Source organism: Neovison vison, chromosome 11, assembly GCF_020171115.1.
Source record: "Neovison vison isolate M4711 chromosome 11, ASM_NN_V1, whole genome shotgun sequence".
NCBI lineage: Eukaryota > Metazoa > Chordata > Mammalia > Carnivora > Mustelidae > Neogale > Neogale vison.
The window spans coordinates 174,392,767-174,413,675 of NC_058101.1; the positions used below are offsets into that span (position 1 = coordinate 174,392,767).

General features: G+C 47.8%; 1 protein-coding gene across 1 annotated transcript in view; it reads right to left on the minus strand.

Annotated features, from left to right (window-relative positions):
- Positions 1-2,491: 2,491 nt before the first annotated feature.
- Positions 2,492-20,909, minus strand: part of GPAT4 (glycerol-3-phosphate acyltransferase 4) — a 34,935-nt gene continuing 16,517 nt past the window's right edge. Inside the window, exons 3-13 of the mRNA XM_044225320.1 lie at positions 14,260-14,329; positions 13,587-13,887; positions 12,704-12,778; positions 11,667-11,756; positions 11,395-11,488; positions 10,679-10,794; positions 9,810-9,865; positions 9,192-9,277; positions 5,685-5,813; positions 5,512-5,591; positions 2,492-3,539 (exon numbers count right to left, since the gene is read on the minus strand). Of these exons, the coding sequence (XP_044081255.1) occupies positions 3,431-3,539; positions 5,512-5,591; positions 5,685-5,813; positions 9,192-9,277; positions 9,810-9,865; positions 10,679-10,794; positions 11,395-11,488; positions 11,667-11,756; positions 12,704-12,778; positions 13,587-13,887; positions 14,260-14,329 (1,206 nt within the window). The 3' untranslated portion in view covers positions 2,492-3,430. The remainder of the gene's footprint in view (positions 3,540-5,511; positions 5,592-5,684; positions 5,814-9,191; positions 9,278-9,809; positions 9,866-10,678; positions 10,795-11,394; positions 11,489-11,666; positions 11,757-12,703; positions 12,779-13,586; positions 13,888-14,259; positions 14,330-20,909) is intronic.

A 20,909-nucleotide genomic window follows, 5' to 3' on the forward strand; every position in this document is an offset into this window, starting at 1 on the left:
TCGGAGAGAGACATATTGACTGGGGGGAGAGGGGGTGTTAGCGCCACGGAAGATGGATGGCCGCTTGGTCGTCTCTTAGCCTGTCCAAGAGCCAGTGTGCGTGCAGCTGCCCTTCCGGCCGGCGGGTCCCAGGCCACACGGCGTGCGTGCAATGGGAGAAATCAAGTCTGGCTGCCTGAGAGGTACAGCGGGCCCAGGGGACACGCACCACGGCGGACTCACTCTCGCTGGTGTGTCACAGACATGAAAGCAGCAATCCGAGAGGCCACGGTGTTTTCGGGCGATTCCCAGAAGGAACGGCAGGATCTCCAGACCCAGAACAGTTCTGCAGGACAGCAGGGCTCGCGGCTGCTGCCCTCGAGGGCTGGGCACGCAGGGCTCTGTGGGGCACTCAGTGCCCCCTCACAGCTAGCCTCTTCTCACCTGGGCAGGGCAGCAGCAGGGAGCCAGGGCTGACGCGGTCCAGGATCAGGTTCGAAAGCTAGTTCTACTGTTGGAAGGTCATCATCTCCAACTGCTCCATCAAGCCAAGCCTGCGGAGCTCTGGCCTGGCCGACAGCCGTCTACCGAGCTTCCTCTGACAGGGGAATCTCACTAGCCTTTCAAGAAAATTCCTTCTCTAACTAGCTGGACCAAAGATACCTCATGGTTGAGTGGAAACAGCTTTCCGAGATCCACATTCAAATCCATCCGGCCCCCCTTCACCTGAACCTGGAAGCCCCCCCTTTACACAGGGACACCCTCTGGCGGAGTGTTCACTAGCTCTATGTTCTGGAGGAACAAAATGCATCCGAATCAGATCTGAACCAGATGACTTGGGAAATGAGAGCTGAAGTTAGAACCATGGTTTTTAAACTTACAGACATGGAAAGAGGTTTGGAGGCCATCTAGCCCAAGTCCTTAATTGTGGGTCAGGGAATGGAGAGATAAAGTCAAAACAGCAAGTGAGTAGCCGGTTTAGAAGTGGGATTAGAGGTTGGCCAGGGCTCACCCCACCAACTGATGCCATTGGTTTTATTCCAGAATCATCCTCACTGCTGCTAGATCCTGAGTCTTCTGTACCTGGCTTTGCTTTACATGATTTTGTGGCTGGTCCTACGTGTTGTAAGGCTTTACCACCCAAAACCTATCCAGCTATCCCAAACCAAGCATCTGACTTAGGGGTAATGGGGGGCCCGCAGGTCCCCAATTTAAAAAGGTAGTGTAGTTTGATGAGTCTCCATACTTTAAACATGAACCAAATAAAAATTTTAGAAATTGCTTTTCTGGTGGGGGGGCGTAATTCACATCTCTTCTCTTTGTAAAACAGTACAATAACCCTTGCTTAGTTTCCGCAACTATTTCTTTACACAGTAGTTGATTCTAACGCAGGCTCTTGCAATACTCTGCTAGGTAACTGACAGGCATATTTTTAATATTGTTTTTAGTTTTTTCACATTCTTTTCAGCATATCTGTGAAAATCATGATGTAAACGTACTAAACAACAGAGAGCTTTTTAAAAAAGAACTTTTAAAAAAAGGGAACTTGACCCTCAAAAACTGATTTTAAAGATCATTCCGGATGGTTTTTAAACACTATATTGTCTCCTCTAAAAGCTGAAAACCACTGTTCACTCTTTGTAAAACAGTTCATAAGAGGCTGCTCCTTAACAGTCAAAACAGGGTTTTTATTGGAAAGAAAAATCGTTTCTCACTGGTTAGCAACAGGCCAGGTGAGAGCAAACGGGAGGCCAGTAAGGGAGGTAAAGGAACAGGAAGTAGTCAGAGCGGGGAAGACAAAGTGCTATCAAGTCAGGTCTCAGGAGCAGGGCTGCCCTCCTGCCTCAGCCCCTGGCACAGGCCCAGGGCAGCCTGGGAGAGGCGACGCTTACGGCAGCTGGTGCAAATCCTGACAGGTGTCACAGCTATGCCTTGCTGGATAAAGCGGCAGGAGTGGGAAGGGATGGACGGATGGGTAGAGGGAGAGTGAGGTGGGGGCGTGAAACTGGTACACCCTGAGAGCCAGAACTGGTGAGGGTTGCTTGGCTTGGGATCCGCCTTCACAGTGACTGCAGCTGGGCACAGGAGACCCAGGAAGCTCCCAGCTTTCCTCCGGCTGTGTGGAAGCCCATGGTGCACCACCTGCCCATCCTGTCCCCTCACTAACCCTTCCAGAGCCTCTGTTCCTACCTTGCTGCTTCCCACAGTCCTTACATCTAGACTGCCCTATCCTTGTCCTCAACAAATGGCACCTCTTCACACGCCTCTTATCCCAGGCACCCATCAGTGGAGAACTCCACACCTGTCTGTGCTGGAAATTCTAAGTGCATCAGAGAAACAGGCAAACATCTGATAGGGGGAGTAGCTTCTGAACGGTACTATTCTTCATTCCAGAAGCCAAATGGATTCCCGACAGTCTCGGGGTTATGGTCAAGTCAGAGGACTGTAACTCTATGAAGCATGTTGCTTAGGGCTACTTATAGGGGAAAAGAGTGAAGGGAAAACCCCTCAATTAATTGACCATCAAAGACAATTTTATTTACTCACAAAAACAAACTCAAAGCCCTTTGCAGCAGCTCTGAGTTCAGACCTTTCCTGCCACGTTTCATGGACCTATACTTGTAACACTGAGCAACTTGTCCTTCAAAGTAGCACTTCGATCCCCACAACAACCCTGTGAGGTAGGTTATGACCACCTTCCCCTCCTGATCCAGGTAACAGATGGGGAAACTGAGGCACAAGTTAACAGAGAGCAAGTCACATGGGAGTTCAGGATTAGCACTGGAGTCTGAACACAAAATGACTCTTGGTTCCCACCACGCCCTAGTCACTGGTCCACCTTGCTTCCTGCCATCCCCTTTGGTAATCCTGTGCTTCTGCTTGTGGGCAGGAGCACAGGATTTAAAACCCCATTTTGCCAAAAGCCCCCGCAGACAACAGTTTTCCTTTCACCCAGTCTGCAGAGCTCCGAGGCTTGGGGCGGCGATGTTTGGGCTGAAGCAAGTCACACTGCCTTGGCACTGCCTCTCCTCAGAAGCGGGGGGGCCTTTCCTTAGCAAAGTCCCTGGCATATGGCATCTGTAACAGACTGACACCCTAACGTCCTGAACATGGGCACGTGGCCAAGGCTTCCCAACCACTCAGCCCCACACGTGCACAGGTGGAGAGCTGACTTTAATGGCATTCCTCCAATGGACTTAGTGTAAAAGAAACAAGAAGGCATCTCGTCCTGGGCAGCAACCCCCAGCAGTGCCCACTGCAGACGGTGCACCCAGGGATCCCTGGGGCAGTTCTGAAGCAGCTGGAGTCCTGGGATCCAGAGCGGCCTGAAGAGCCCCGGAGTTGGAAAGGATGCAGCAGTGGGGGCAGCAGGGGCAGCGGCGGCGCAACTCCAGCTGGCTCGCGGGTCAGGATCTGCGAGCGGTGGCTCCCGCCAGCGCAAGGCGCGGGCTCAGGACCGGCTCCTGTCCTCGTGGTTCCCAACGATCATCTTGCTGTACAGCTTCTGCTGCTCCTCTTTGAACGTGTCTTTCACCTTCTCCCTCTTCAGACCACCATCCCTGATGAGAGAGAAGTCTGGTATCACACAAAGAAGGCCTCCTATCCACCCTTAGATCACAGCCCCTCGCTGCTCAAAACCCCAGAAGAACCCTTCAGAAACAAAAGCACTCCACGGCTCTCTCCCTCCTGGAGTGACCTCACATACTGACCTGGCCCTCCCCAATTTTACCACTTCTGCCTTAAATCTTTCACTCCTGCCCTGGGGTCAGAAGTCAGTACTCACGTTCAGGGTACTTTGTCACTGCTCAAACCTACCTACCAAGGAGTTCACAATGCTTTCTACTCAAACGTTCACCCTCACCTTACTGAAGATAAAGGAGGCATTCTGGCATCATGGAAGGTGAGCCAGCTTTAAGAACGACTGAAACTGTAATGAATCTGTAAATGTGATCTGTGAAATGAAGTCTGTAAAATTCAGACCGAGACATTCATGCCAACAATGAACATAAGGAGAACTGTGAGTCTTTACTTCTTCTGTGCTTGAGGGATGGTGCTGGAGAAGAATCCAAGTCACGCCCATACTCCTGTGCTCACGGGCCCGGCGAGACCTCCCTCTGCTATCCCCACACTGGGATTTGTTTCCTCAAAGCCCCCTTCCTACCTGGCACCCCGACTGCTCGCCTTCATGCTAGAATTAGCATCACCTACCTTCAGTGACTAACAGAAACCCCAGTCCCTTTTCAGGATTTCTGCTACACCTGGACTTCCCCTTTGAGGTATGATGAAGCCCACCCCCATCGCTGGACAGACCTTACACCCAATGCTCTTATATGTGCGATACCCTTTACGATCCACAGCAAAAGGCTCTCTTTTAAAGGGAGCCCCACTTGTCTTCCTGGGGCCCTGCGGCCAGGGAGTATGGACGACACTCCAGTTCGAGCAGCCTGTCAGACCTGAGTTCAGAATCTGGCTCCACTGATTACACGGGGACTCTGGAAAACAGTCACCTGACTTCTTTGAGCTCTGGTGTCTCACATGTGAAATGGGAGTGACAATCCCCATCCCGCATGGGTCTACAGCGAGGGCGGAGGGAGGCTGTCCTCTCCGGCGCCAGCGGCACGGAGCCTGGCTCACAACGAGAGCTGGAGGAACATGAGCTTTTTTAAAAGGCCATACCTGAGGACATGCCATTACCTAAGAATCCCCATGTCAGTTTAAAATTTGAATCTCTACATCCTTTTCCCTAAATGCCCTCTTTAGTCAAGTGCCTAACAGAGCTGACCTTTGCACTTCAAACGAAGGGTCCCGGAGGGTGGATGATCCCCCGAGCCAGCACTGCTCCCAACTCAGCCCCTGTTATTCGGAGTGTCACTATCTCATACTCCAGTGTGCAGGGCCGCACCTATGACCCACGGGCCAAACCTAGCCTCACACCTGCCCTGAGAACGTTTTACTGGGACCCAGCCAGGCTCATGTGTTTCTGTATGCTGTCTGGCTGCTGTCACTCTGCAGGGGCAGATTAAAGCAGCTGCAACAGCGGCCACACGATACACAAAGTCTAAAATATTTACTGACTCTTCACAGGGAGAGTCTGCCAACGCCTGCTCTGGTAGGTTAACAAACTAAATGTAATAAATGAAACTTCCGCCTTTCTAAGGATGGCCCAGTTTTACCAAATATTCAAGATCAGAGGGACCAGTTAATGCAGCTTCCAGACCAGCATCCAGTCACCCCCACCTAAAGAGACAAGGACTGTCTGGGTGCCTGGCAGATGGGTACAAACCCCAGAAGGTACGAAGAATCAACTGCTTCAGGCCCAGTATTCTGGGCTCTGTGTCTCTAAGTGCATGGGGCACTTCTGAGCTGGAACTAGGAGAAAGCAGTCACACTGCTCGTTCTCCAAGGCTGATGAGCTTAATTTTCCACACCAGGGAGAGGAGGATTCTTTGTAAAAGGAGTCAACAATTCAGCATCTACTTCAGAAATTCACATCCTGCTCGACTCTGCCGATAAAACCTGGCTCTGACTCACCACAGCAGGTCCACAAGCCCCCCCTGCCTGGCAATGGCGGATTTCACCCTATTGGCAAACTGGACGGCATCTTCATCTGTCTGTAAGAAAGCATAAATGAGACTACTCAACACAGGCTGGCGTCACACAGAAGGAAGCAAAGACCTGTGCATGGTGTCGGGGTGAGGACCTACCTCTCTGGTCATAGGAGGCAGGTACCAAACGCTGCAGACAATGGCCCAGCTGGTCATCATTCTCAGCAGGTATGTTACCATCCCGTATTTGCTGCTGTTCCAGAAGGCGTCACCAAATTGAGGGTCATACTGAAAAGCAGTGGAAAACTGGATGGTAAGAAGTCCACAATTCTAACAAAACATGGGTGTCGACAGCAACTTGTGTGACTGCTCACCTGGGGCAGCATCAGTTCCAAAAAGCAGCTCCCAGACCCCCTCCATGAACACCTCTGAAGCCATTCTATGCTCACGCAGTTCTGAACTCTAGCAACATGAGCCCCCCAAATGGACTCAAGATTTTGCTCCAGGTCACGAGGGAGGACTCCCCTACCTGCTTTTCTCAAACAAGTGAGCCCCTCTTTGACCCATTTCATGTCTTCCTCACTCACAGATGTAACTCTTTTTTTTTTTTTTTTTTTAAGATTTTATTTATTTGACAGAGATCACAAGTAGGCAGAGAGGCATACAGAGAGAGACTGGGAAGCAGGCTCCCCGCTGAGCAGAGAGCCTGATGCGGGGCTCAATCCGAGGACCCTGAGATCATGACCTGAGCAGAAGGCAGAGGCTTTAACCCACTGAGCCACCCAGGTGCCCACAGATGTAATTCTTAAAACATGTTCAAGCATATCCCAAACCAAAGAGATCAGGGTAATATACTCTCACACCTCCATTCCCCAGATTTAACCTTTAGAACATTCCACCACAAGGCTTTGCCTATCGCCAACACCACGTCGCTCACTCATCCCTGCTGCTACATGTACCTCACCCAAAGACACCAACTTATTAGTTATTTCTGGTGCCCCTGACCAAAGAGAAGACGACAAAGCTTCTGAGAGGCTTCTGTGACGACACCACTAACAAAGCTGACCGTGCAAGCAGGAGGCTCTGCTCTGACCGCGTCGCTGGCATTCCTCCTTGGCGAACGCGCGCACAACAGCTCCCGAGGCCTCCGCCACGCAGGTGCTGCGCTTCCCGCCAAGCAGCAGACCCACCACACTGTCCTTTGCCAGTGACTCTAATGGAAGCAGAGGCTGTACGTCAGTGGCATTCTGTGGGAAATGTGGCTGAAGCTGTGACCTGCAGTGTCACCCAACAGAAGAGAAGCTGAAGCAGCCAGTAAGCAAGGCGGGGGGGAAGGTGCTGGAGGAAGTTATGCAAGAAGCAACAAAAAGAACGGAGTCCTGGAGGAGAACACCTGGACGGAATGTCCTGCAACCACCAGCAAACGTCCGAGGCGCCACCGCAGACATGACCTCAGGCTGTGACTGTAACGCAAAGAGAAGGACTAGAGTATGGAAACGGGACGAGACGAACGGCAAGAGTGATGGCGCAGGAGGAGGCTGCCGCTGGCGTCAGAAACGCTCACAGGCTTGGTGAGCCTCTCAGGCTGCTCCTCTCCCCCTGGAGCAGCCTGAGAGGATCCCCGGCGGGGATGCTACGGGAGCCCCACGGGAGGGGTCGGGGCTGGGCGTGAACCTCAAGCCTAGATTTTATGATTCTCAAATAGAGACTAATTGTGCCTAGCCGTGGACCTGACTACGCAGGAACGAAGACATTTAGACTGAATTACGGACTAAATGAAGAAATTTAGATTCAACTATTACATTATAATAACAAAGGGAAATGGGGGAGAAAAATGAGTTTTAAATAGAAACTAATGCCCACGTTTTGAAGAAAGAGGTGTTATCTCTGATAAAGCAGTATATGAATAAAATAGCTGACATCGTACATGAGAGCCCTTTGTTTAGAGCGGAATCTCTGCTCCACGCTGAGCTGAAAGCGTAGAGAGAAAAACGAGGCAAAAACTCAAAATCATGATAAATTTCTCAAAATCAAAAAATGGCTTAATTTCGGTGGAAATATAACAGCCTTGAAACTGCTAAGGTTATCTAAGGTAACTGCTTTGGTTACCAATGAAGGCTTCATAAAAACTAGCAAAGTTGTTGTAGAGAAGTTCTTAATCCTGAATGGGTTTTAATAAATCTGGACAGAATGAAATTATATGTAAAACTGACGGGACTTTTTGTCTAGAGAGGAGCCATAACTGTCCTAAGAGTCCATGTCTCAAAACTGTTTAAGACCCACTGCTCCACAGCAGGGCTCCCCAAGTGTTGTTCCCACCATCCCATCCGTAGCACCCAGGAACGGGTCAGACACGCAAGTTCGGAAAGAGCCAGTAGTCTGTGTTTTCCTAGTCCCACCAGGTGACACTGATACAGCTACAAAGAACTCATGTTCTGGAGTGAACACTGAGGAAGGGCTCTTCTCGTAATGTTTTTAATGCACATGGACGGGGAGCACTGGATACCGAATGCAAGATGGGATGCAGGTGACACGGACAGCAGTCCCCAGGCTCTCCTCCTCCGGCAGACACTGCTACCAGACTGCCTGCTTTCTTGCTGTTCCGGTAGACAGCACCCCCGACAGGTGGCTTGGGGAGTGCGAACCCATGGGATCAGTCAGTTCTCCTCCAGCCACTATGCATCCTGCACTCCTGCCCCAGCGCTCTGCCTCCCTGGTAGAGGGGAGCGCTGGCTGGGAAGCACTGGCTTTCCCAAGAGAAACACCCTGCCTCCCCTGCACTGTGCTAAGGGACGCGGATTCTTTCAACAGAAAGCTCTGCACATGGCACGCAGACCCCGTGAGAGATGGACACTAAATGCTAAGTATAACAAGCACACACGTCCTTGCTGTTCTACCTCGCTGCGATCTCAGCTTAAGCACTAAACACACCCACAACAGCCTGTGCTGTGTAGACGTAATAATGTGAGTAATAACATTCTTTTAAAAACAGCATGATGGGGGCGCCTGGGTGGCTCAGTGGATTAAAAACAGCATGATGTATGCCTTCGTAAAACCAGACGGATGTAAAGGCGGAGAGAGGAAGAAAAGAGGAAAATGATTGACTGAATCCCATCTTCCCAGTAAGTTAGAAGTACAAGCTCCGAAAAGTGGGGGACAGCCTAGACAAGCTCTTAAGATGTATTTCATCTTTATCAGTGGCTCCTGATATTTACAGTGATACCAAAGCCCAAAGCTGTGCGGCTGCTGCTTCTTTCAGTATTAGGACATATCCACAGCCACACGAGCTCACCTCTCCACCAAACGTACACATCCAGCAGGGCCACACCCCTGCTCCCCGTAGCACACCCCTCTGTAGCAGAGTAACTTCCCCGCCTGGGAGGCTTACAGAGAGGTCGTAAGTGGGGGACAACATGCGAGCTTGTGATCTGGTTGATGGTCCTCATTCGGACACTCCTGTCCCTTCTAGCCCAGTGGATTCTGAACCATGAACATGTCCCTTCTCTTCCTCTAGCACACTCTACCCACACTATCCTGGCCCAAGCTGCCCCACTGGAGGATCAACCCGCTGACTGGTGACGCCACTTTCTTCCTCCCCTTTCTCTTGCCGCGTCCCATCCACAGCAGATGCGACAATGACCACATGTGCCCTCAGAGGTCTCGTACCTTGATAGCAACAGGGTAAACTGTGGCTCCAATTTCAAAACTTCCCTTTTTGAACATCATCACTGATGTATTATTGATGCAGGTTCCTAAAACACAGAAGAGAGTAAAATGCGATTTCTTTTGGTCCTTCACCTCAGAGATTAGGAGTAAGAACTAAATATAGTAAGAAAAAGTCTTCAAATAGGATAATCTCCCTAGCTTAGGAATGAACACTTAACAGGGATAAGCAAAGCACTGTACTGTTTCTCATTCTGCTATTACAAGATCACTTTCCCCAATTAACACACCCAGCCTCAATAAAAGGCCAGAGCCATTGAGCAGACTTGGGAGGTCTCAGGAAGAACTCGAGAAGAAGCTGAGACCCCACTGGCATATGACAGAAGGGATTCCTGTACTGCGAAGGTCGCACTTTGGCACTCCCAGTCCAAATGCTGCACTTCCCAGGGTTTTTAAGTCCCACAACCAGTTTAGTGGGGGACTGAACATCCGTCAGTGAAAACAGATAACCCCAGCCAGGGTTGAGGGACTCGGTTCTGAGGCAACAGCAGAGTCACCATCCTGCATGGCCTCCCCGCCCTCCCACAAAGAAACCCTCTGCAGGGCCCCACCCCTTCTTACCCTCTGGGAAGATAAGGATGGGTAGCTTGCTTTTATCCTGCACATGCTCAGTCAGTCTTTGGAAGGGAAAAAGAACACAGAGGCTCAGACAGCTTTACATCCATCACCACCAAAATGTACTTATAAATATGCTACGTGGATGTCACACAAACCACAAATGTGATGCTCTTTGACAAACCCCAGTCTGAATCTCATAAAGACAAAACATATAAAGACAGGGAAAATCAGATGACTGCAGTTTAACTCATACAGCTGTTCAGTGAAGTATTAAGGTCTATGTAGAGGACACTGCTCAGACCTGGGACAACCTAAAGGACGTGCCTGCGACAGGGCCTTGCTAACAGCACCCTCAAGAAGCACTTGTCACTGGACTTCTGCACAGCCGCGTTGGATTGAATGTGCAGTCCACCTGGCTTAATACTGTCCCTGAGAGAAGCAGTAAAGGGAATCCGGGGCAGGCTCGTCTGTCCCTGAAGAAGATGGTCCCAACTGAGCCTTCATTCCTCTGTTTCCTGCAAAGCTCTTGCCATTATGTACATCAACTCTATCTTTTTCCCGCTGCCTTAAGTTTGTTTTTATTTGTGATAATGAATTCATCCCGAGATTTCAAATAGCATTAAAAGTTCATATGTGGTTCATTACAATGAGTAATAAATAAAAAAGGTTAAGAGAAATTACAAACTTGAAAAATAATACCAAGACTTCCATACTTTTTCTATTCCGTATTTTAGGGAAAAAACGTTTTATTATGAAAGCAGTGAGGACTCAGTGTAGAAGACACTACGATTCTACCGTGGAGGGATAACAACCCCTAAAGCGCATACATCCTAACTGATCACAGAGAGCAACCGGCATTTTTGTGGATTTACCTCTTAGCCACCAGGTGGCGATCTTTCACTTCAGAGCGTTCAAACCAGACGTGCGGGCAGGCCTTCACCATGGCTCTCTGGATCACACCCATGAGTCCCCCGTGCACTTGACCCACCTAATCTCACACAGAGGAATAACCGGGAGTGAAGCCACTCTCACACGCAATCCCCACTATGTGGAGACAGCCCCAGATGCCAAAAGGAAAGTATCCCAACCTCTCACCCTCTAACATTTTACTGAAAACATTAATTTTCTCACTTATTAAGAAACCATTATTAGACTCTGAATCTTTAATTTTGCCTTTTATTTAGTGATATCAAAGATACATAATTAAAAAACATAGCTGAGAACCCGAAAAAAAAATTAATGAAGCTGTGTAATATCTCGTGTAAAAAAGTGCTTTTCCTGGGCAGATTCTCTAATGCCCTTGAACCCAGTCCTTTCAAATCCCCCTTCCCTGTCCTTCACCCCCTTCCATGGTCTGCCTCAACACCCAAAGGCTAACCTCCAACCGCGCTCTTCGTTATCAACCTACTCAGAAGACCTGCTATCAAAGTCCCACAGAGTTCTCAAAGCAACAGAAAGAGGCAACAGTCTTACATGTTCCCATGTTTATTTTCTTCAGGAAGAGCTCTCTGAAGGGTCCAGAAACATCCCAGCCCTGAGCATGCTTAAGATCTTACTTGCCCAAGAGAGCAACAGAGAAAAGTCTTACCATGGCATAATAGCCATCGCTGGCCAAAATGATGACGTCGATTGGAGAGGTGTGATTGGCCACGCAGATGCCACCGTTTCTGGGCCTGTTTTCTCTGTGTTTAGAAAGAATGCAAAAGCAATAAAATCCATGTGAAACAACTGATCTGGAACTCAGCCCTTACTTCACCCACCTCATGGGCTCCGGGAACTCAGAAGAGCCCTCACTGGTGAGGTGCAGGTGAGCCGTGGTTGGCCAGTGCCAGTTCCCCATGTCACACAAGGTGCCCTCACCTGTCGTGGTAGGTAATGATGGCTGTCAGGGCTCGCACACAGATCCGGTAACACATTAAGTGAACGTGTTTACTCAGGAATTCCTTAAACCTGGTACGACAGGACACAGATTTTTTTTACTTTACATGTAAGAAGTCGGGAGAAGTTACAGGCTGGAACAATGCAACCATCCCTGCCTACAGCCCTTTAGGACTGCAGGCTATTTTTATAAACATTAGTGCATATGGTAAAACTCTACAGTGCACGAGTGTCTTTATGCCTACATATGAGGAAACAGAGAAATGACAAGAATTGCTTCAATTTACCGAAGTGACTGGGTTTAGAATTTATATAGCCCTCAAATTTCCAGCAAAGATAAGCCTCCTTGATTATTTTCCTTCCAGTCAATGCCTACAGGCAGGGCAAGGACAGATTCTTTAACCTCACCAGCCCGGGGAAGAGAGCTGGCCCCAGAACTTCTAGAAGGAACACATTTCTCTTAAAACAACAATAACAACAACACAAGGGGCGTCTGGGTGGCTCAGTGGGTTAAGCCTCTGCCTTTGCCCAGGTCATGATCTCCGGTCCTGGAATCAAGCCCCGCATGGGGTTCTCTGCTCGGCATGGAGCCTGCTTCCCCCACTTCTCTGCCTGTCTCTCTGCCTAGTTGTGATCTCTGTCAAATAAATAAATAAAATCTTAAAAAAACAAAACACAAAAAAGCCCTACCTATATTTCTTTTCCTTTTACCAATTTATCAACACAGTAGAATGCTCAAAACTAAATGACATGCCGTTAAATCTGCTGACCCTCGACTCCACAGTTGGGAGGTTCCTCCCTTGTGTTAGAGGGATAAGAGTGTGAGGGTTAGAGGGTAAAGAGCAAAGTCACAGATCAGGACTGGTGAAAAATAACAATGCTGACGCCACTGTTATCACTGGGTTATCTTATCTACCTAAGATGCTGCAGGTCTGCCTGTGCCCAGAGGAGTAGTGTGGGGGGAGACACAGCTGCGGAGCTAAGTGCCCTCCAGAAACGGACTCTCGAAAACAACTCACCTCCCATTTGGCAGGTATCCCACCACGGTGGTGCCTACCACCAGAAGGCTAATCCCAGTAAAAGCAAGAGCTATCCTGTAAGAAGAAGACACGTGAAAACACAGCAAACAAACCCTTGCACTACAGATAGACTGGAACGTGTGACAATGAAAGTCGACATCACGAAAACCACCCCCAAGACCATCAGATCACCTAGGATCCAGGTAAGAGTTTCATCGAGAAATGAGAGGCAAGGCATACACAGATATCATTTTAACTCCAAACTGAGAGTAGGCTATGGATATGGCTCTGAGCAGACGCTATCTCCCACAGCATCAGGCAGCCAGAAGGATGGAAAAGCCTGCTGTTGGCTGCTCTGCCCCCAGGCACCTGCTGTCCTGCTGTCTTTACCCTTCCCTTTGGCTCCACACCCTGGCAAAAGCAGAGCTTCTCTGTGGAGCAACAGGAAGTAGAGCCTGAAGGTACCGGCAGCCGGCAAGGCGTACTCAGAATAGCACATGGTACAGAAAACCTGAGAGTTCAATATTGCCTCTGTATTAGAGAGGCAAGCTTGCAGGAAAGACCTGGTCATGTCCAGGGAGGAATGGCCAGAAAGTACACCATGTTCCGTCCCTGTGCTTAGGCCACCTAGACGAGCATTTTAAGAAACCCCACGATTTCTGTCTGATTTGCAGAGAATCCAAGGGCCTTTAAAAGATCACCCCCAGTGGACCCTTCCAAGAGTCGGATGGTCTCCCTCCCAAGAGACTGGCCAGTGACAGAATCAAACTTTTTTCCTTTCTGAAGGGGGAAAGCAAAGCAGAGTGACACAGGGAGGTCAGCCACACCTCGGGCTTAGGCAGCCGCCGCTCAAGCCTTTTGTCCCCGTCAGGCCTGCCCTCACCTGAGTGGCAGAAGGAAGCAATAGCGAATCAGCACTCCTAAGCCCCACAAGACAGTGAGCCGAAGGCTGATGTACTGGAAGTTATAGTTGGTCCTGCTCAGCAGGTTCCAGGACTCCAACTCCTCTGCTGAGAACCTCTTTGTCACCTCATCATCCATGATGGTCTCCATTCCCTTCCGGCAAAAGTAGAAAATGTCGGAGAGCTCAAACTCTGGAGTGTTATCCAGAGCCTTACTACTGCCACTTCGACGGATTTCTTTGATCTCTTCTTCTAGCGAAGTGGGATCTTTTGCAATGATTCCTGTAACAGAGAACACCCGTGTCAAGCAACATGCTGGGAGGAAGCATGTTAAAAATATTCAGAGTCCAGCGGCACCTGGTGGCTCCGTGAGTTAAGCAGCCAACTCTTTGGTTTCAGCTCAGGTTACGATTTCAGGATCCCCTGTCAGTCTCTGTGCTCATCATGGAGTCTGCTTCTCCCTCTCCCTCTGGTCCTCCCCCTGCTCACACTCTGTCTCTCAAGTAAATAAATAAATAAATGAATAAAAGTCTCTAAAATATACAGAGTCCATATACTCCCTTTGATAGAGTGAAGAGTATGTGTGGAATTAAAAGCACTTAGGAACATAGGTCAAAGGGACTTTGTGAGATAAGGAGAAAGAGCCAGTCCTACCATTGGTATAGGGCTTGTAAAGTTGGTGGTTCTTCTCCTTGGCGCCTCTCTCCATCCTCAAGGTGGCCCACTGTAGGGAGAAATGACAACACAGAGAATGAGATCCTTCTTCATACAGCAACTGACTTCATATCCATTCTTGGAAAGCCTCAATCCCAGTCACCTGAGATGGGACTGCAGCTGAGAAAGCCCCCACTCTAAAAGGAAAGTCAAAGCTTCAGCTTCTAGAGCCATCTCCCTCCTTGATGACAAGCAACAGAAGATGAGTCATCTAGAGTAGAGGCCTGGAGACTCCAGAAGCTTGGGTAAATTTCTCAGGCCTAGGTTCTCTCCGCCTACATCTGTCTTCAGGGCACCGAAGGAGTCCACAGGCCGGCAGCACACAGACCTCGTGTTTCTCTCACTGCTGAACAGCAGCTGTTCTCAAACAGCAGAACCAAGCATCCTTTAAGCAACCGCCCACCACCTGACGCTGCCTACCGCCCCAATTATTCCAGAAGCAACAATTTAAATAATATATATGTCTAGACTGTCCATCCAGCTCTGAGCAGCCTTGTACTAGAACAACCCCCCCACCCCAAACCTGATACAGAAGGGCTTAGTGTTAAACAAAAATACACAAAAACACCATTTGGAGATTTAAAAAAAAAAAAATCTAATTGGACACTAATGCTAAGTCCCTTAAGCAACTCATCCCAACTCATCTTTTCCATCTATAAAATAGGACTGATAGTATGTCAACCTCCTGCTTCATGGGGTCGCTTAAGATCAAATGAGATCGAATATGTGACAGAACTTGGGAAACTGCAAAACGCCCTAACTGTCCTCACTGTGACTGAAATAATGACGGCCTCTACAAGACATCTAGAAAAGAAGCCTCCCTCCCTTACCATGTGTCTACCTGCAGTAAGCGAGCCAGGGTCTCACCCACTACCCCATAAGTTCAGGTGAAAACGCGCTCGTTTATCCCTAACTGAAATATGTTATCACAGTATAGAGAGTGAAGTCCATGGCAAGTCGAAGAAACAGAACAGATATTTTAAAAGGCATCTTTTCAAACTTGTTTCCACAGTTATGCAAGGTGAGAGAGAACCCTGTCATCCCGTGATGCAGCAAAACCCACAGAGCCTGAAGCATTTGGTGTATACTCTGCTGGCAGAGCTTCAAGTACCAGCAGACGGCTCTGGGTGGTCTGGCAAAGCCAAAAGCAGGACGTGAGTTTTTCATCAGTGATCTGACCTCATCTGGAAATTTCTTCAGACACCACTGTCTAGAAAAAACACAGCTTAGAGTCACTCGCTCAGAAGGGGTCTAAGGCAAGAAAACCCACAGCCCATTTTCTATACTTCGGATATTTAGCGCTGATGTTTTCTGGTTCTACGCATGGATGATCTCTTCTAGAAGAAAATGTAAACAAAACTCCTACAATGGAGGAAGGTAGAATTCCATCTAGGGAAGAGGTGAACTGGTGACCAGGAAGACAAGAGGATCTAGCAAGGCTGACATACAGACACAGGCCTCTCAGCTGGAGTTTGCGGGTTTCCATTCTGGCCAAGTCTGCAACTACAGTCAGAACCAGAAAAACCTGGTTCCATACTGACAATTCTGAAACTCAGAGGAGGCTGCCATATATGACGTCCAGCCTCTGAGCACTAGAATTGAAGTCTGTGAAGATTGCTTCACTCTGAAAAACTCAAGATGGCTGTGGTGTTTGAACTGGAAAGGTATAGGTTAAATGAGCCCCTCCATCTCCTAGCTCTATCACAGAGCTGTCACCAACATCGCCTTACCCTCCCTTTTCCACACTTCAGGTATGTTACAAAATGCTTCTGTGTTTAGGAGAGAAGTGCCCAGTCACAAGGCTGGTGGGACCTGGCTGTTAGCTGGGAAGAGCCTGTTCAGGAGGAGAGGCTGATGGGTGAACCGGCAAGCCGCGGCCCGATGCAGAAGACCGAAGGAAAGGGGGCTGCCCATGAGCAGCATCTGGTAACTCCACAGCCGGCTTCCCTGAGTGGTCATTTGCAGAGCTAGAGCGTTCAGACATGCAGAACAAAACTGAGAAGCCTAGGTTCAGAGCTCATTCCCATAAACCTCCTCTCCTCCCCCTGACGTGAGATGCCATTTACCGAGCTACTGAGCATCAGATTACTACATTACTCCAGTCGCAGCCTCTCCCAGACAGAGAAGAGACCATTTAAGGGCATTAACAATGCTGCACTCTTAGGTAACATCAAAGCCAAGGCAGACCTTGGCAGGTGAAAGGTAGGCCCAGCTCCCAGAAAGGCAGAGGGTGCAATGGTGTACTTTTGCTAGTTATTCATTCTATTGAACCTACAATTTAGGAATTAACCACAAGTCACAGACTTCGCAACCTAATCTCAGCAGAATCCACCTCCTTTTCAGTCAGCCCCGCTACACTGTCCCATGAACTAACCATATACATCCCAAAGAACAAGACCCTTAGAAAATTCAGGCTCCCATCATCCAGCACGTCTAGTCCCCTGCAAACACCACCTCTTTTAGCAACTCTCTCCTCTCCCTGCTTCCGCTGTAACCTCTAAGTAGCTACTAGCAAATGTGTAAATCTTAACTTCACTGAAGTGCCAACCACACATTCCCGACTGCCTGTTGGGCATCTCCCCATGCAAGTCCAACCAGCCCTCACGAGCATGCTGCAAATTAAAAACAGCACACCTCCTCCCAACCCCGAAAGTGCTCCCCTCCCTCTGGCCCACCTCCTGTGGCAGTGGGATCACTATCCCTCTAGTCATCCAAGCTTCCGAGTTTCCCATCTGTCACCAAGTCCTATCGATCCTGCCCTGAAAGGGCACTCCTTCCCAGCTGCCTCCTGGGTGATGGCGTCACGTTTGCCCCCTAGCTTATTCTCTTGCCTGTATTAATGCCATGGCAATTCAATGGCTCCTTCCTCCCTTCAAGCCACCCGACACATGCTGCCAGTCTGATCATGTCACTTCCTTGCTCAAAAACTTTCAGTGGCTTTTCAATGCCTAGAGAAACATTTGCTTTATAATTGACCTCACCCTTCTGTGTACCCAATGTTTTTGCTCCACTAAGCTATGTACAGTCTCTAAGCCTCTAATTAAGTAAGTCCCTAATTAAAGTAAGTCTCTGAAGTACAGTCTCTAAGTAAGACTGTACTTTCTTATCTGCACTTCTAGAATGGCTTTTCCTTTTTAAGATTCCAGTTCAAATGCCAACTCTGCTATGAAATGTTACCTACCCAATTCCTGTGGCGTTCGTCCTTCCCAGTGTATATGAATTAGCAACCAATTGTGAATTAGTTATATATGCATATACTTGTCTTTCTTACAAGACTGTAAAACCTGAGGAACAGGAGCCAGAAGCAACCTGTGTTCTCACTCCAGCAATCTGATAGAGGGTCTTGCACTTAGTAGGCAGTCACTAAGGGCTGCCTTTAACTCCCAGTGTTTCTCTCCATCAAGATCTCCATGTGAAAAGCTAAGAGCGGAAAGGATACAACCTACAAATACTTCCCATCACCTTCCCTGCCAGAGTCATACTCTCACCTCCTTCAGTTCATCCACTCAGCTCATCAGGGTTATGTCAAAGTCACCCCTTTTCACTAGGGTAGGGAGGACATGCCTGATTGACAGGACTGCCTTCACTAGAAGCATATGAAGCTATGGCTTCTACTCTGCAGATGAAGCAGCACATGGGAAAGTCTAACAACTTAGGTCAAGTTTCAGAGTTCATCAGAGAGCCCTGGATTTCAAGCTAAGGGCCACTAACTCAAAAACTCATGCCCATCCCACTACACACTCCCACTGTACAGCCCTCTTCAATTTCCTCACACTACCACCACTGGCTTTCTAGGACTCTCCATCAGCCACTTCCGCTCTAGAGTCTCATGTTTACAATTGCTGTAATGTTTACAATGGTCTCTGATCTGACCCGATCAAGCCCTTGCACATGAGGCAAAATCACCCAGGTCATTTCTTTCCATCTCTCTGTTTCCAGGCTTCCTACTTTCTCCTTCTCCAAACCATTCTCAACTCAATGGAAAGCCACTTCCAGGACTTGTGCCCCAGTAATACCATCATTACTATATTGAGGGTAAATGTGAAGCACCGACATCAAGAAAACAACACTTGTAAAGAACGCTGCTGCTCTCTGCGCACAAAAACCTTCTGCAACTCAGCACCAGACAGGACCTACACTCAGTCGGCTAAGTCTTCCAGGAAAGCGAACCGAGAAGACACCCACCTACCTTCTCCCCTTGGCAGGGATACCGGGATTCATTTTTATACAAGGATGCGCTGATTATGGGAAACTAGCTGTTAAGCCAGGGCTTGCTTAGTTCTGTCAAAAGCACAAGTCCAGGTACTGCATGGACCAACAGGATATGCATTATGAAGATTACTTAGTAAAAACGGCCAATAAAATCCCAAAAGAAAATACAAATACAAAATTAGATATATACACTATTAACATAACCATTAAATATGAATGCAGTTGTCAAATACTGAAAGGTAATACATGTACAAAAATGTTAAGGCATTAGAAGCTATGTAAACATGAATGAATGTTTAAAATTCTTTAACATTATATTTATTATTTGTCTGGTTATCCATTGCTACATAACAAACTACCCCCTAGCTCAGAGGCCTAAAACACCACCACCACCACTTATCTTGTTCATGAAGCTGCAAACTGCATGAGGTTTGCCATCAGCTAGGTGGCTGGAAGACTAAGGACTGGGGTCCTTTGCGGAATGCTCGCTCCTGCATGTAGTACTAGATGTTGGCTGTCAGGGCCTTCCTGGGGCTGTGAGTTGGAATACGGAACATGTGGCCTGGGCTTCCTCACGACACAGTCGCTGGGTGCCAGGGGCAAGCACCCCAACAGGCAGAAGTTATACTGCCATTTCTAACCTAATCTCACCTATTACACAGTAAAATTCATGTCCATTATGTTCTGTTAGAATTAAGTCATAAAGCAGGATCCTCTATCCAAGAGGAAGTCAATCAGACTCCACCTTTTGATGGCAGACCTCAGAATCACTTGGGGAGTTATAAAAATATACCCTTCTAGACCAATTAAGTTAGGATATCTGGGGAGATTCTACTGCTCCCAAATAAGTACTTTTAAAATGCTTCCCGAGGTAGTTCATATGTAGTGGGGGAAAGACCCACAGAATTACAGTGCTCTCTGAGCTTTCCTCCAGCTCCAAAATTATACACAGCAGTCTGATTTAGGAAGGATAAAGAGGCTAAAAAAGGTAAAATAAGTCTATTAAAAAACACCCACATATGTAGAAGTAAAATGCTTGACAATAATAATTCAAAGGATAGTAAAAGAAATGGAATTAATATTGCTAGAATTTAAACCAAAACAAAACAGGACAAAAACACCCACAAGTGGGGCTCCTGGGTGGCTCAGTTAGTTGAGCACCTGCTTTCTGCTCAGGTCATGATACCAGGCTCCTGGGACTGAGTTGACTGGGCTCCTTGCTCAGCAGGGAGGTACCTGCTTCTCCCACTGCCGCTCTTCCTGCTTGTGCTCTTTCTGACAGATAAATAAAATCTTCTAAAAAAAATTAAAATAAGGGGCACCTGGGTGGCTCAGTTCTTAAGCGTCTGCCTTCGGCTCATGTCATGATCCCAGGGTTCTGGGAATGAGCCCCACATGGGGCTCCCTGCTCCGCAGGAAGCCTGCTTCTCCCTCTCCCTCTCCCACTCCCTTTATTAGAGACAGACTCTCTTGCTGTCTCTAATAAATAAATAAAATCTTTAAAAAAAAACTTTAAAAAATAAAATAAAACCAGTTTGGCCAAATCCAACTTGAGTCTAATACTAATCCTGATAGCATTCAGTTCTTAACTGTCCATTAAGGTCAACTCAGAAAAGTAACAGAGTCAGAAAAGACCAGACATTCCTGCAGAACCACTTACAACCTTGCTGGAACGGTATCAGTCCTTTCTAGCCCACCCCCAACTCTAGCTTATGCGCCAAGTTGTGATTATCCATGCGGCTCAACAGGACAGTACCCAGAGTACCCAGAATCCTTTCAGTGCCTGATAGACACATCTCTAGGAAATAGAAGTACAAATCCAGTTCTTGAAATCCTAAATCTTGAGGTCAAAAATGGGTACATACATAAATATACACACATATACCCAAATCACTTCTAAATCACTGTGCCTTAAACTAGTAATTTTCGAGACGTGATCAGCAAAGAAAATTCTCTGATGGCCCAAGATTACCTATCCCATGGATCGACCCAACCATATATATTGAATGAATTTCAGCTACGTAATTATAATCCATATTAAATGTTACAAGAATATACATTTAGAAATACAGTCATAATTAGAAGGATTTTAGTTGACTGAATTTTAAAATATTAACTTGAGGAGACATATTCAAAACGGAACAGAGAATATACACGGATGCTAGGCCTTCTGTGGCCCAAAGTGATGCAAGTTAGAAAATTTTAGCTACTGCGGAATAACTCAAAGGCTAATGCTATGATTTCTATGTTTCAAAAATAAAGATTTCCATAGATCTGTGAGTTAGCCACTTGCTTCTAAACTTGAATGAAAGCTAGCCATCACTCAATGTTGTCTCCTGAAAAGTTTACCAGCTGTTCTACTGCCCCTCTACTGGTTT